This window comes from Musca vetustissima, unplaced genomic scaffold, assembly GCF_032173495.1.
Source record: "Musca vetustissima isolate MV318-11 ecotype Yass unplaced genomic scaffold, APGP_CSIRO_Mvet_v1 utg49456, whole genome shotgun sequence".
In the NCBI taxonomy this organism is placed as follows: domain Eukaryota; kingdom Metazoa; phylum Arthropoda; class Insecta; order Diptera; family Muscidae; genus Musca; species Musca vetustissima.
In genome coordinates, this window is record NW_026874922.1 from 63,079 (window position 1) to 80,245 (window position 17,167).

Below are 17,167 nucleotides of genomic sequence, written 5' to 3' on the forward strand. Positions count from 1 at the left end.
ACATTCTCGCCTTAATCTGAATGAAAAGGGAGAAGCAAAAAAAGCGCGCGATGCGCATTCGAATCTTCGTGTAGCCATATCGTAATTTCAATTATAATGTGTGTTGCCCCATTGTTATTTATTTTTGTAATATTTTTCAATATTTTATTTATTGATTTAAAAAATTTTACTTTTTATTGTTATTTAAACGTTTTTACAATATAAAAGTGAAATATCAATAATCCGCTGTAAAACGGCATTGTAATTAAAAGAAAATAAAGTTTGATAATATGGCAACATACAAGGGCATGTGAAACAGCTGTTTATTGTTTTGATGCAAATTTGGGAGATATGCATCGTTATCAATGAAAATGCGAAAAAAATTAGCTGCAAACTCTGGTTTAAAATACCTTAAAAGGAATTGATGTCCAGAATAAGGCTGTATAATTTCGATACCAGTGTACAATTCCAAAACCCAACAAAATAAGAAAAAAACAATATACACACATTTATATCATTACCAATCCTTTATTAGTGATGTTGAAGTGTAATAACTTACTGACTAAAGAATTTCCAAATAGGGTCATATATACTTAAAGAAAAAGGGGGAGGGCAGGGGGTGTTTTAAAACTAAACAGTAAACTAACAGAAATAATGAATAAAATCTTTGCGAATATTACAATATACAAAATGTCTTATAAATATGTTTCTTTTGATTTTTTAAATATATACATATACATAAATGGTAGGTAAGGTAATATATAAATGTAATAATGTAAACTACATGCATACAACAATATAATTTACAATCATTGGAAACTAAAATAATATAAAAAATTAAGTATTGTCTATAGCTTTCTGCTGATTTGTAATACCAAATGTACTCCTTCATTTTTAAAATATTCCATTTCATTCCAATATCATAACATAAAGAATTGAACGGGTTGGATTATTTTATGATTATGATACAAATAAAATTTTAAAATTTTGGATACGTATCTGTATCTGAAAATAATACAACTATAGTGTGCAAGACTGAAGTAGGCCTGAAAACATCCAAACCCCCACAAAAAATTAACCACTTGCATCATTGTTTAGACTGTGTTTTGTCTGCCGACCGTTTCAGAAATAAAATCAGCGGTTTGCAAAAACACAAACATTTAACGGATTACTGTTATTTGTATTCATGTTTAAAGTATTCAAATATTTCGGTTTTTTTCTTGTTTATAAACAATGTCATCTGAGCTACGCTCATAAGACAGACAATAAGTGGTTTAGTTTACATCGCATCTCATTTAAATAAAATCTGGTACGAACAAAAAGAAACAAAGTATCAATTAGCCATAGTTGTGTTGAGTGTCTGTGTGTGCTGTTTCAATTTCCACAATTTACAAAACGAAATTCTATTTGGATTCGCCCCGAAACAAAACGGTCGGTACTGTATTTTTTGTTTAACATGTATTAAAGAAATTTCAATTTTCTTAAACTATTTATCTCTAATTTTATTATTATTATTTTTGTAATAATATACACGAACAAACTTCGTTTACTCATCGATGATTAGCAGCAGCAGCACACGAACGAGCGAGCGTAACATTAAAGACAAGAGGGTGGCGCATAGAATGGCACTACATCAAAGTTTTCTATAGACAGACTGTATGGATATATGAAACGACACAGAAGAAAACAGGGATATAAAATCGATGCATGTGATGATATTAATTGATGATAACGACAATGCCGATGTCGATGCCGTCGGCAACTACGACTTCGTTGGTGACAGTGACAGTTATGTACTCGTTGAGATTCATGGTACATTCATGTAGGGTGCATCGTTGTGCATTAAATTGCCTTCCACGCCGCCCAGATCATTCGGTTCGAAACCAACTGGTCCTCCTGGTCCTCCGACACCCGGTCCACCTCCCCGGCCGTTAGGTGGCATTTGGCCACAATTTCCAAACAAGTTCATCATATTGGGATTCGACATATCATTGTTGGGCATACCGCCAGGTGCATTGCCAACTCCGCCACCCATCTGATTGCCATGCGGATTACCATATCGTTGGAAAAATTCCATACTGGGCGGCATACGCATATTGTTCATATTTTGAGATCGGGCAGGCATATACTGTATGGTATTGGGAGCACTCGCTCGGACATGTACATTCGACGACATGTTGAAATTGTCGAAATTATTTGGCATTCGACGATTCATAGCGGCTCGATTTGCAGACATCATATCATTGCCGCCCATGTTCGAATCCCGCAATCCAACGCCGGTTAACGGATTGTGATTAAAGTGTCCGGGCATACACATTTTTCCATTCAGCATACGCTGATCCATGGCGTCCATGCTGTTCATTGGATCAGATCCATACGGACCGGGTCGACCTCCACCACCTCCGCCCATTCCTGGCATCCCCATATTGTTGTTGGGCATTTGGTTGCAATGGTCCAGGGGATGGTCACTGCGACCCGAGCCAGGTGCGCCCATCATATCGCCGCTATTGACATCCATCAGGCCAGACGACGAGCTGTTGACGCCGCCTCCTCCACCACTGCCCAAGCTTCCCAATCCCATTGCGCTGCCCGTCAATTGCTGTGACATCTGAGCCAGAGATGCAATCGGATCAAAATTGCCGACGGGCTTATTCTGATTCAGCCTATTACAGTTTGGGTTGAGTGGTATGTTGTCGATTCGACGGCAAAACTGCGGTGGCATCTGACCCATATTTTGACGCATGTTTTGGGGACCAACATGTGGCATATTATTGCCGCCACCTGGCCCGCACATGTTGTAATTCAATCCGAAGTTGCCATATTTGGAATCCATGCCCATGTTGCCTTGCATTTCATTGATTAAGGGGCTCTTGCTCTTCGAGGGACTGCCCCGCTTCAATTTATTACCGGAATTCATGGGATCCATTTCGGGGTGAGACATGTGTGGCAGTGAAAGTGAACCGGGCGAATTTGACATATTATTTAGGGCTGATGGGTTTTGTGGGCCTCCGAAAGGTTGTGAAGAATTCATATTGGATGAGTAAATATTCTTTACATTGCCACTGTTCATGCCTGGGAAAGATGTGGCCGATGAGTGTGATGGATTCGTTACGCTAGTGGAAGTATTAGACGAGTCCATGTGTGGCGGAGTTGAAGACATCCCAAAGGGGACACGTCCTCCATGGGGAGAAGTTAATCCTATGTCTGCATTGGGGTTGTTAAGGTTGGGCTGTGTTGGAGACTGTGTAGATATTGGCACAGATGCTGAGCGCTGTGTTTGGTGATAAGGAGGCGGAGGCCCGCTGTTGTTGCGGTTTGTAGGACTGGGACCGGCATTGGGTCGCGACTGCATTCCATACCCTCCAAGACCGGTCGAAAGCGGACGGGGTAATGAGGGGGTTTGATTGGGAAGTTGGTTGCCGGGTAAACCACTGGGATTGTTCATGGGATTAGAATTGTCTCGGAATTTAAAACCGTCCGGGAAAACATTGTTCTGAAACTTTGACCATTCTTCATTTGGCATGTTCATTCCGGGTGGGACACCACTATGACCCCCGCCATCACCTTCAAGGGACGTACAGTTGTTCATATTGAAGGAAGGGGGCATATCTGGATTGGAATCGGGACCTGTGCTGTTGGGTTTCACGGGATTTAGATTCGGATTTAGTTTTGAAGCACATCCTTGTTTTGAGTTTTGGCCGGGTACCAAATTCATGGAATCAGTGCTGGCCGCACCACTAGATGGCCCATCATCCCCCATATTGGGTCCGGATCCCGGTGTGGCAATCTTTCCAGCAGCATTCATAGCGTTATTTATACTGTCTATTGGATTGGTTGAATTGTTTGCTCCGTCCGCAGGTACTACCGCGCCACCGCCACTATTCATCATAGGTGGAGGTTGAAAATCGTTTCCTTCATTCTCCGGAAAGAGGAATTTATTCATCTTTTTTAGCTTTGCCAGCTGCTCCTCGCGGTGTTGGCGTTGCTGTGGTGTTAGATTCTCATCTGGTACCTTCACACCTTGCAGGGAAGGTATATTAGATTTATCGTCATCCTTCATGCCGCCAACACCACCTCCTGCACCGCACAATTGGGCACTGTCAAAGCCTTCAGTATTGCCCAGTATATCCAAGGGATTCGTCGAGGGGCCCAATTTATTATCTAATCCAGATGATGGATCCCAGCTAGGACTGCTTTTGTTAACGCCTGCATTGCGTAATGCACCAGGCCTGTGCGACATCTTGCTGGGATTGTTGCCACTTTCGTTTAACCAAAAAGGTTGACCGCCGGGGCGATTGCCCATCATTCCCGATTGCATGAGATTCATTATGTTCGGAGGAATCTGTTTTTGCATCTTTGAGGCCTTGGCGGGATTCTTTAAGAAATCCTCTAGAAATAGTTTTGTCGACGGCTGCATGCAATGGTAGGCAATAATTGTGGGAAATTGTCCGCCGACCACGGCTTCGGCACCTTTATTGGCTAGCTGTGTGGAAAATACAAACACGTGATTTTGTTGTTGCATATAATCACCACTGCCTCCACCGATTCCGCCATTACTCGCCGGATTCATTGGACCCTGATTATCGCCGCATACGCCACCTACTCCAACTACGCCGCCCCCTCCTCCTCCACCACCACCACCCATTTGGTTTGGATAGTTAAATTTATTGTTGCCGTTGTTATAGGGATTCAAACCCCTGGGTAAGTTCTGCATATTTGCGGAGTTATTAAAAACATCTGGATTCGATTTGGGGCTCATATTTGTAGTGCCCACCGCGCCATCCATATTGGGATTTACATTACCCGTCATGGCTGCCCCAACACTTTTCGAACGTTCTTGACTTTCGTCATTGTCTTCGTTTTTAGCAAGTGGAGATGTATGCGGTGGCGATAGCGTTGTTTCCTCCTTAATGTCCTTCTCGTCGCTGCCCGACTTTGTTAAGGTTGCGTTCGGATTTGTGGTTTTATTCAAGTTCTTGGAATTTGGCGATGTAATGTTGTGCCCAGAGCCGTTGGAATTACCCAAATTGTCAACATCCCCATCGCCGCCGGACGTTGGCACCATGGGGCTGCTTTCTGTTTTTGGAAATGACACCGATTCCTCCTCGCAGGGGCTGTTGTTGTTGTTGCTGGCAGTTGATTGCGGTAGTCCGCCGTTGTTGGATGTGTCCGAAAATTGTGATTCGGTGAAATTGGACATTTCCGACGATTGCCGTACACTTGACTCGTCCAATCCTTGCATTCTCTTGTTGATGTCCATCATTGTGTGTTTCTGGTTCTGTTTCTCGTTGTATCCCTCACTCACTCACTAATTCTATTCTAAAAATATATATGTCAACTCAAACAAAAGCCATGGCCGAAAACAAGTCCAAATCTCGCTTACCTTCACCACATAATGCACGCACGCTGCGGAAAAGGTCACAAATTCTGAATTCCGATTTCACTGCTCGGTTTGCTGAAGCGAATTTCCTTTTACAATAAAAATACTTTTATTTTTCTTATTTTATTTTCGTATTTTCGTGCTACATCCAAAATAAATCTATCTTAACTATGCACAATTAGTGTTGCGGAAACGATTCGAGTACCTGACTACCCGGTAGTTGGTAATGGCTGGCAATTGAGTACACGAGAAACGACAATTACGCAGAGTTGCCGTACAATGCTGCCAATCATGAGAAATGTCAATGCCATTGCTACAAGGTGTGTTCGTTTACTTTTTCAGTAAAAAACACTATTCAGCAAAATGTAGAATACAGGAAATAAAAACGATGGTCGTCGTCTGAAAGAACAAACACAATAAAAACCCACATTTTTTGACTATTTTAAATATAAATTACATGAGTAGCTAATTGAATATTGCCTAAAGTAAATTGAAGAAAACATTTTCAATATTGGTTCATGTTTTTTCCGACGTACTTTAGCTATTTTTTAGATTCAAGCCTCTTCTACAGAGAAAAAAAATGAGATAGACGATGACATCTTCTTGTACTGAAAAATGAGGATATTTTTTTACCTCACACAAGAAGTCATCTTCTATAAAAATGAAATTGACATTAGATAACATAAAAAAAGAATATATAATGGTGGTTCTTTTTTCTTGGAACAAACCTGTAAAGAGTTTCCCTTGCATAGAAAATAATTTACAAAGGGCATATTTCTATATCTTTTATGTACTAGAACTCTCTTTCAGTCATGATCAGTTGTTGCCTTCTTCTTTAATAACTCGAAAGAAAGCCGAGATAGAAAGGGTTAGATGGTGTCGGCTTCTGTAGCAGGTTGTAATAAATTAAATTGTGAGTTTTTTCTTTAAGTAAGACCTTATATGCCTCGTGTGGGGGTATATAAAATGGATCCTCTCTCAGAGAAGACCTCAGATGCTTTCTCAAACTTAAGTTATTGTATTTTTCCATTGGAATTAACTCAAATGAGAATTAAGATTGCAGGTGGAGTATGTTTCTAAATCACTTGAGGTCTTCTATAGAGAGAGAGGACCTTTTGATGATGAATAGCTAAAACAAATAGTATAATGTCTTTTGATTGTGTTTTTATATTTTTTATTTTTAAAATATAGGATCAAGATCAGTGGATTCAGGGTACAATAATACAAGGTAGGGCAGCTTGAGGTAAATAACAAAAAAGCAACTATGCACGTGTGGCTTCTTCTGCCAAAAATAAAATAAATATACGCAACAAGTGTTTGTATTTATTTGACATATTTCAACACAAAACTAAAAACGCGAAAAATGAATGAAAGGTTATGATTTCTTTCCAAAATCCAGTAGGGAATACCATCAAATGTTGGTCTCATCCATAACAAAGTAATTACTTCCAGACGAACATGTTAAAAACATAATTTTCATTTCAAAAACCTTTGTTTTTGTCTCGACCTTCTGTCAATTTTTTTCATATAATATTTCACATGGTTGGCAACATTGCACATCGAATGAAAGTAGAAATTACGCACATTGACAGTTATTCGAGACATCAGCTGCGCTAAATGGACTGTCTATTTATTGTGCCATGGCATATACCTTGTGCGTCGTCTTCCTCCGTCATAGCAGTGTCGCCTTCTTTAAGGGCACCAAAGTCAGTACGTTATTACTTAAATCATTTACTTAAAGGTCGTTTACATTAAACCGGATTTGGTTAACCCAGTGGGTTTAAATTTTCAATTCCTTTGAATATATGCCAAATAAATCTACATAAAGTAGGTTAACCCGGTAAAAAGTTCTAATGTAAATGCCGTATTACTTAAACAATCCTATTGGTGGCTATATCAATAAATATTCCAATCCAATTCGATTTCGATGCTCTATTCCGTTCGAACGTTAGGTCAGTGAAGGCTCTTTGCGGCGCCGTTTTACAAATAAACCGAAAGATTAAAAAAAAGATCCATATGCAATGAATAGACGGAGAATGGTTGCGGATACCACTCTTTTGTTTAGAAAGGGACATGAGAAAATGACAATCAGCTGATGCTGCATAAAGCGATTCGAATACTTGACTATCCAATAGTTGCTAATCACTGGCTATTGAGTATACGAGAAATGACTATTACGCCGAGTTGCAACGCCTCTTACGTCCTTACGTTACGTTACGTGCGTGTAGTCAATGTAAACATTATTTGACACGAGTACTCGTCCATTCACTCACTTTTGCTCTCAGCAACATATTTGACAGGTTGCTAGCTGAACAGTAACTGGCGTCTCTGAAAATTTTCTTTGTATTTTAATTTTAATACAACATAACTTCAGTTCCAAAGAGGAAAATTTACCGAAAAAAGTATATATTTTGAAAACCTTATTGCATTTGCCCAATCACAATTTTGAAGATGGACGAAAACGAAGTGATAAAAAGTACACAAGTGATAAATTAAATGAATCAATTCTCTTTGACGAATGTCGTCGTCGTCCTAATTCTTTGTCGTATCGATATCTACCCCTTAATGAATGAACGTGTATGTGTGTGTATGTGTTATTCTAAAAAATCAGGTGCGGTCGGTCAAAACAATTGTTTGTGGAGAAAGTTGCTTGCAAAATTCAAACCATTTAAAATCCTACTTTTATTAGAGGCAGCAATTGCTTTCATTTCATTTTCAATCCTTGGTGCTCCGTTAATTTTTGTTTGTGGCTCAGCACGGCAGCAAATTTCGTGTCGTAGTGATGCATTTCCAGTAAGAAGAGCCGCATCATTCATATGTATAACAAGAATGTTAAATGTTGTATGTATGTACATGCCATGTAAAAAAGTTCTCAGCCTTTTGAAAAAAAAATCAATAATGTACAACGAACGAAACATACAAACCTAACATTAACGTACATACATATATACTATGTAAGATACAATTTTACTCGCACTCGCCGACTTCTGCGTCTACATTTGCTCAGTGTTTTTTTCTTTCTTTCATGTTCTTTCTTCTTCGGCGTTTTACGCCCAATTCCAATTGTTGGACAAAAAGGAAAATTCTAAATCCTTTGAATATGGATTAAACCAAAACCAACAAAAGAAAACTCATCATTGTAAAATTGAATTGATAAGAATACTAAAAACCTAAGGAAGTTATTTCTGTTGTTGTTTCAGGATATCTGTGTACGGTTTGAGGTCTGCATTAATGGCAAACGACGTTTAGTTAAGTTTATGTATGTACGAGTGAAGACCGAACGATGATGATGTTCCGTCCACCAACCTAGGCAACATGAATAATTGAAATTTTCTGCTTACAGGACTTGAAGCAACCACGTCGTACGTACGGCTGAGGACTACGAAATTCTAAGCGACTAGACACATTCCTCCATCTAGGATGGAGCCTTCGGTATGTTTAAACGACGATGCCGATTTTGAAGCACAGAACGCTGCTCTACAAGAATACGGACAGTATACCACAGTCTATCCAAATGCTTCGCTATATGCCACGACAAAGGCCTCGGGTGGCATGGGTCTGGCGGGGCGCATGGGCTCCCAGTGCTCATATCGGCCGGATCATGGCTCAGGAAAAGTGATTGGGTCCCAAAGTAATTTGACAAGTTCGGTACAGGAACTGAACAGCTCAGCAGCAATGCAACCGGATCAAGGCGGTATGATGGCACCACCGAACCTTCGTTATCTACAACCTTCGCAGTATGAGGAAATGGCGGAATACGGAATGAATCCGGTAATGCAATTTCCTCCACCGGAATCACAGTATGGCGAAGATGCACCCGTGGCCTATGGCTATGTGTCTGAGGCTAACTACGTTATGCCCTCGGTAAGTGCCAAATCGAATGCTTACGTCACACGACCACCAATGTTCGACGATAACCGAAATGGTGCTGAGGTCGCAAGTGCCATAGGCTTACCGCAGCCGGCATTTGATGATGCTCACGATTTTCAAAATAAAATGTCCCAGCTGACGATTAGTTCGTTCGGCATTGTGTCGCAGCACATGCGCAACGGCGCAAAGGATGAAATAGTTGACGGGTCTTGTAGCGACATATGCTCAACTATGCGATGGCGAGATCCGAACTTGTCCGAAGTCATAAGCTTTCTCAACAATCCAAACAATGCAATTAAAGCCAATGCAGCTGCGTATTTGCAGCATTTGTGCTACATGGACGATCCGATTAAACAACGAACACGTATCTTGGGTGGTATTCCTCCTCTGATAAGATTGCTTTCCTACGAAGCGCCAGAGATCTACAAGTATGTACTTTCTGAATATATGTTAAGTGTTCGCCCCCCGTCCTCAGGGTATTAATTGCGAATATTTTTGTATTTTGTTTTTTTTTTTTCAGAAATGCATGCGGAGCCTTGAGAAATCTATCCTATGGTAGACAAAATGATGAAAACAAGCGGGAGATTAAAAATGCTGGTGGTTTGGCAGCCTTGGTCAATTTATTATGTCGTACGCAAGAGTCTGAAGTTAGGGAACTCGGTAAGAATCAGCTGCTAGTTACTTGTTTATACCTCCCATATATCCTTCTGTCTTCCTCTTTTTTAGTGACGGGTGTTCTCTGGAACATGTCATCGTGTGAAGACATTAAACGATTTATCATCGATGAATGCTTGTCGGCGATCGTTAGTAATATTATACATCCACATTCCGGCTGGGACCCAGCTTGTCCCGGCGACACATGTTTTTCCACAGTATTCCGTAATGCATCCGGTGTTCTGCGTAATGTCAGCTCCGCTGGCGAATATGCCCGTACTCAATTGCGCAATTGCGATCATTTGGTGGAATGCCTTCTGTATGTGGTGCGTCAGGCGATTGAAAAGAACAACATTAGTAATAAGACAGTAGAGAATTGTGTGTGCATTTTGCGCAACCTATCGTATCGCTGCCAAGAGGTCGAAGACCCTAATTACGACAAGCAGCCAATATCTGTACCGACAAGAGCTTTATCGTCTAGCAAGGGTGAGTATGATGAGCAGAGACTTGTTTAAAATGCTCACAGTCGATTTGAGTTTTTATATTTTTTGTTGTTTGTTTTTAAGGCGAAAACCTGGGCTGCTTTGGTACAAGCAAAAAGAAAAAGGCTCAGGCCCAAAGTGAACAATTGGATGGCGGCGGAGTTCAGTCCGGTTCAAAGAACAATGGCAGCGATCAAACCAACCGAGGGCCACTAAAGGGCTACGAGCATTTGTGGCAGCCCGAAGTAGTGCAATATTATTTAGCTCTGTTGCAAAGTTGCTCAAACCCAGAAACGCTTGAGGCGGCCGCTGGTGCAATACAAAATTTATCGGCCTGCTATTGGCAGCCCAGTATAGACATTCGAGCAGCCGTTCGCAAGGAAAAAGGATTGCCCATCTTAGTTGAATTGTTGCGTATGGAAGTGGATCGTGTAGTGTGTGCCGTTGCCACAGCTTTAAGGAATTTGGCCATTGATCAGCGCAACAAAGAGCTGATAGGCAAATATGCTATGCGGGACTTAGTACAAAAATTGCCTTCCGGTAATCCCCAGCACGATCAAAATACCTCCGATGACACGATCACTGCTGTACTGGCCACCATCAATGAGGTCATCAAGAAGAACGCAGAGTTCTCCAGATCTCTGTTGGATGCCGGCGGTGTAGAGCGTCTCATGAATATTACCAATCAACGACAAAAATATACTTCGTGTGTCAACAAATTTGCTAGTCAGGTATTGTTCACAATGTGGCAGCATCATGAACTGCGCGATGTATACAAGAAGCATGGCTGGAAGGAACAAGATTTTCTAACGAAGTTCATCGATTCACACAGTGCGTCGGCACACTCGCCCAACAATTCGAATAGTACATTGAATCGGCCCATGGCATCACAGGGACGTACACGCTACGAAGATCGAACAATACAGCGAGGTACAAGCAGCTCTGGCCGAAACAAAGACGATCAACAGCAGCAACAACAACAGCAACAGTCACATCAATCCCAAGCAAGATCTTGCCAAGATACTCAAATGCTACGTCAAATGGTATGTTGAGTCAGTCGGTCAATCATCGGTCAAATAATAATGTTTGTTTGTTGTTTTTTTTTCTAGGTGGACGAATACGCCATGAATGGCGGTGTGGTTGAGGAAGGAACATACCAACGCCCTAGTGCTTATAATTCTGCTGTACCTATGCCCATGTATATACCAAGCAGCGAAAATCCTCGAAATCCGCCTAATTAAAGGAGCATCACTTATTATGTACATATATAGAACACACATTTTTACTTTAAAAGTGCGCACATATGGCATCATATACATATATATGATAGAACATAACAAAGATAAACGCTTTCAAAGTAAAATAATACGACGACGTGGATGGAGTAAGAAAATACAGACAGGAGGAAGGAAGCAAAGAGGAAGGAGACCGACATCAACAAACAACAAAGTATTTGTCAAATTTTATTAAACACACAATTTATTGCATAATATAAAAACAACAACAACAACAATATAATAACGTACGGTACGGTATTTTCAAAATAGTTGAAAGACGAGTTGACATATACAAGAAGAAAAAAAAACACACCGTATTATTAATAAAACAGAAATCATTACCATTGCATTTAATAAAACACCCATAAATTCTAAAAAACAAAACAAAAACACGAATTGTCATGCCTGTTTATTTATTGAATTTTTTATAATAATGTGGGGCAAGTTCATCCAACCATCCCTCCTTAATTACGCTTATGTTACGCATAAATATTTTCGATCTTTCATACAATTCCATATAGACAACATATTTCGGCTGAGCAATGGAAAAAATAGACGATTCACGATCGACATAGACTTCGGAAGCACATCGTAAGGTTCTATATGCCCCCGATGGATGTAAATAGGCCACTTTCATAAACAGACCCGATGCGATACAGCGTAAAATTTGCTCAACCGATTTAGATGCAGTTAGGCGTATGTTGTATTTATTAAACAGCGAAGCTATGACGAGTTCGCGCAGTCTATGAACACGCATCAGACTGCTGTAGTTCAAATAGTATTTGCGGCAAAAGTCTCTGCTCAGCATATTTTCGACAAAGGCATTGTAAATATTCAAAAGTGTTATTAGATCTCCCTCTGCTGCTTCAAATTTCCGTTTGGCAATCTGTTTATGACGGTCGGCAATGTTATTGGTGGTCATAATAAATATCGGCTCAATTTGCAGCATACAAACGATGCTTACAATTTCCTCGGAACACAACATTTCCGAGGAATTGAATAGACAACGACTTAATTCTGGCGAAAGAGGGGATTCGGACATGAAATAACCAAGTGGGTCTGTTAACTGTCCCTGATCGTCAAGGCCACCTGTGTACGACAATGATGGGAAAGGAAACAATTAGTTGGTAAATTAATTTGTTGTTGTGCGTCATACCTAAAGCAAACAGACTCTCCAGCGTGGATAGAACATTTTTGGCCGGTGGTGCTGATGGAAAATCAAATCGAAGTATATTATTGACGGCCAACGCCTTTAAATACAAAATAATGGAGCTTAGCTCAGTTCTACGCATCTCTACAACGCTTCTCTCGGCCAGTGTCTGAAAATCTTCCTTGGTATAGAGTCGAAATATTTTCGCCATCCTATGTTTACTCTTCCAGTTGCTACGTAATGTGGCTGTGTGCTTACACACCGGTACAGTTAGGCAATGGTTACGGTTTTCGGATGATTCGTACCACTTCAATTGCATAAAACCACAGTCAATAACTAAAATTACAAATTACACATATGTGGCATAATTACTACATTACTAAAGTTTATGTTCTGTTTCTTTCAACACATACCATAATAGATGCGATCTTGTGACACAGAATTCTGATACAATTCCACAGTAAAGACCACATTTCGTTTTCCCTTGGTCGTGGGGAAGAAAACGGTTTCCCTTTCGTTTCGCATGTGTGACAATTTAAAGTAATTCAAATTGTTGGTATTTTCGCTATCCCTCAGCAGGGTCATGGCACTGGTAATATCCTCTTCGCTAGCCATATAGGCAATGACATCACCATCCAGTGGCCGTTGGGTGTGTATACTGAGAATCGTTTGAATGGTTTTCTGTACATAATCCGCACAGGGTTCTTTCAGATATAAAATATCCTGCACCACACCTTTATTTTGTTGTTCCTCCTCAATGGAGACAATGACACTCCTTATATCCTTGCGGTTTTTGTCTTTCACGGCATTAAAGTATTCCTTGAAGAAATTTGCCTCTTTGGACATTGATACCAGAATTAATTTTAACGTTGAACGTTTTCTAATGATTTTCTTCAGAATTGCCAGTATTGTGTCCGTTAGAACAGACCGCTTCAGGGCATCGGTCATAACGATAACGCCATAATTTGTTAACAGTGGGTCGCTGAGCAGTTCTTTGAGCAGACACTCCTCGGTTATACTCTGCATGTATGGAGAATGGAGGGAAATGTTGTATCGTAAAGACTCAATTCATTATTTTGAGAATGGCAACAACAAACTTACGACAATCTTGGAATAAGTACTTATGGATTTTTTTCCAAAACAATATTTTTCTGCGGGCGAAGAGAATGCATAGTTACATGACTCAACAAAACCGATGGCACCTTTCGAGTTCCAACCCAGTTCCTCCAAATACTACAAGAACAAAAAGTATACGATTACATTTCTGGCCAAAGCGACCGACCGACACGACCGAAAACAACCTGTAAACAATCTCCCCACCGATTGAATTAACATATTTCCATGCAATAAGAAAACAAACGCTGTTCGACTTATCGGTTATTATCCAAAATATCATATACATATATATTATATTTTACAACATTTACATACATTCACATTATTAACACATCAATTGCAATAAGAAAAAACATTAATAGTAAAGAATAAAGAAAATGGTTAAAAATAAAAATAGATAAAATCGGTTTTTGTTGTTGTTGTGGTTTTATCAGAAAGACGTTATGTTGCCACTGCTCATCGTGTTGTAGATGAAATTATGCGCCTCCAGTAGATGCATTTCCGTTATGCAAATGCACACGAGGAGTATTATGTAGCCACTGTACTGGATGGCCTTAAGGAATTCAAAGAGCTTGTCGCAGAATATGCTCAGCAGGACGCAGTGCATCAGCGAGTGGACATTCACAATGCGCCACAGCCACGCGACACAGAAGAACCACGTTGATTTGAAGACGATTTGCTGATAGGACATTTGGGCGGGTGTGACATCAGTACGCTCCAGCATATTCTGATAGACAGCGATGTAACGATTCCATGCTGTGGAGCTGAGCAGCAGCTGACCTGTGAAGCTGATAACCTTCTTGGCTACCTTGCGTGTGGTGGGCTTTATTTTGGTCTTCGTTGGAACGTCGGCTCGCGTATCGACCATTGGCAATTGCAGGTAGCCGCGGCGTGGTGGATTGTTTTTCAAATAGAAAAACATGCCCAAGAGCAGGGCAATGCATCCCAGACCATCGCAAATGCCGTCGACATAGTAACCGGTAGTCCCCACTTCGGAGCGTTCGCCGCGTATATTCTTTTTAACACGCGCCACATGACCGTCCAGGTCATCGAGGAAGGTACGGAACTGGAATAAAACCACACCCAATCGTCTATATCCCAGGCTGTCCGAGGACACCAGTTTGCCAGCAACACATGCCACGCCCACATGGAAAAATGATATCATATTGGCCGTTATGAATGAGGATCTCGAGAAGCCAATAACATTGTCGAAGACGGTTGCCAACGGCGCAAACACATAGTGATTTGTGTGATCCAAGAGAATGGCTTTCACCGTAACATGGCACAATGGATTGAGATCACAACGCAGCCAAGTCTGTGATTCGTACGTCACTACATCACGCTGAGGTATATCGGTGGTTGTGTTGAAGTGATAATTTCTTTCTAGGGGATAATTTTGTATACGCAGGTACAACTGGACATCCATATATATATAGAAAATTATGAGTAGTATCAGCAGTCCCAGTAATATTTTGCTGATTTTACTGCTAGGGCCAACCATATTGCCTGGAAAATATGACAACTGCTTACAACGATAATCAAGCAACAGCAAATAGAGCACAGTGTAGCTTAGCTGCAGCAGCAAGATTTTTTAATTATGACAATAATTGTATATTCTTCTTGCTATCTTCTATGTAGTTGAGGAAGAATCCTTTCATAGATGACAATGTCACTAAACAACAATGTCCAATGGTATCTGCAAAGCAAACAAGGATGAGGATTATCATATCACATTATAACAAAATACATAAGTATGTTGTGTGTTTATTATGATGAATGTAATGTACGTATGTATATAAATGTGTAAACAAAATTACAATCAATCATTTCAACTTAAAAAAATAATCATTTTGGGTTGAGATTGTCACAGATTTCGGTCGTGTTGTTTGGGTTGAATAGATTAGATAGGGCGAGAGAGAGCAGTAATAATATATGTTACCTGTATCAATTCTATATTCCCTAGACCACCACTATCTGTTGCTAAAATAGTTATTTGAAATTTCTCCAAACAATAGAGTATGTTGTTGATGGAATTCGAATTGACGACTTTGCTTGAGGAAATGTTGTCCATCGCTTGTTTCTTGGCTGATTGTGATATTAATCTGTAATAGTTATTTATAGATTTATATTTCATTAGGACTCGCCGTTGTTGTTTGTTGTTAAAAGGCAAATTCTAAAAATGAACCACTAATTACCGGCTTCTCATTACAAATCATAAGGGAACAGTCGTGGGGCTTGTAACACCAGAAATAACTACCTTACCCGCAGCAACACAATCTACACAAAAGGGGGTCAATTAGCCGATAAAAAGTCGTTTATTACCACTAATTAATTAATAATGGCACCACCACGACCACAACCACACACACAGTGGCCAGTCAGTGCCAGTATCTGCAATTGCGTTCTCTAATTTATAAATACACGGCTGGTATGTATGCAAAGCCCCAAAAATTGGGGCATTTATTTACAGCAAAATTCTGCTAACGGATTAGCAGAAATGCTTCTAAATGCTTAATCTGATACTACTTCAGTGAATTGTTTTGAAAACATTACATTTACACTGACTCGACTGTACAACCAACCAATCGACCCTACCGATGATGATTGGTCATTCTTCACAAAAATGTTACTCCTCCTCCTTCTCCTGAAAATTGTCAAATGCAACAGTTGTGGGAGTTGCCTTTGTTCGTTCTATTTTTATTTTATTTATTCATTTGTTCTCCATTAGCACTTGGCCACTTTAGATATTTAGATGATGATCTGATCTACTGCTACTTCGATTTCCATTTCGCTCACCTGAATAGAACTTTGCTCGTTCATTAAGTGGATTCATTACTCTGTCACTGCTAATGCTGACACATTTTCAAACAATCGGTGCGACACTCTACTAAACGAAATCTTCTCCGTAAAATAAACGATTTGATGTGATTTACTTTTTCTTTTTTGCTTTATTAAAGATAATATTATTTAATTAATTAACACAACTAATAAAAAATATGAATAAAGAATGCGTGCGTTCAACACAAAAAACTTCGCCATATTGAAAATAATGACAATTGGTCAAGCAGCATAACAGAGGCGTTGACAGTGTATGCCCCTTGTGGGAATGATAAATAAATGACAGTCATTGCATTAATAAATTATTTATTTGAGTAATTTTTATTTATTTATTTTCATAATGGATTTATGTTAATACTATTTGCAAAATGTCATTAATAAATCCATTCTTTTATATAAATTTGTGGTAAAATTGTTTTTT

General features: G+C 39.9%; 4 protein-coding genes across 4 annotated transcripts; 1 reads left to right on the top strand and 3 right to left on the bottom strand.

Moving 5' to 3' along the window:
- Positions 1-1,776: 1,776 nt before the first annotated feature.
- Positions 1,777-5,242, bottom strand: LOC133337395 (protein BCL9 homolog). The gene has a single exon (XM_061545623.1). The coding sequence runs from the start codon at positions 5,240-5,242 to the stop codon at positions 1,787-1,789; it is 3,456 nt and encodes a 1,151-aa protein (XP_061401607.1). The 3' UTR covers positions 1,777-1,786.
- A 3,530-nt stretch (positions 5,243-8,772) lies between these two features.
- On the top strand, positions 8,773-11,631 carry LOC133337414 (catenin delta-2). Its single transcript, XM_061545640.1, has 5 exons — positions 8,773-9,657; positions 9,750-9,889; positions 9,956-10,369; positions 10,450-11,408; positions 11,475-11,631. The coding sequence occupies exons 1-5, from the start codon at positions 8,780-8,782 to the stop codon at positions 11,604-11,606; spliced, it is 2,523 nt and encodes an 840-aa protein (XP_061401624.1). The 5' UTR covers positions 8,773-8,779; the 3' UTR covers positions 11,607-11,631.
- Positions 11,632-12,051: 420 nt separating this feature from the next.
- LOC133337396 (probable ATP-dependent RNA helicase DHX35) lies at positions 12,052-13,818 on the bottom strand. The gene is made up of 3 exons (XM_061545624.1): positions 13,206-13,818; positions 12,799-13,128; positions 12,052-12,731 (listed from the first exon to the last, which is right to left on the bottom strand). The coding sequence occupies exons 1-3, from the start codon at positions 13,816-13,818 to the stop codon at positions 12,052-12,054; spliced, it is 1,623 nt and encodes a 540-aa protein (XP_061401608.1).
- A 514-nt stretch (positions 13,819-14,332) lies between these two features.
- On the bottom strand, positions 14,333-15,418 carry LOC133337408 (ceramide phosphoethanolamine synthase). The gene has a single exon (XM_061545632.1). It carries the CDS (start codon positions 15,407-15,409, stop codon positions 14,339-14,341), a length of 1,071 nt encoding a protein of 356 aa, XP_061401616.1. The 5' UTR covers positions 15,410-15,418; the 3' UTR covers positions 14,333-14,338.
- Positions 15,419-17,167: the final 1,749 nt, after the last annotated feature.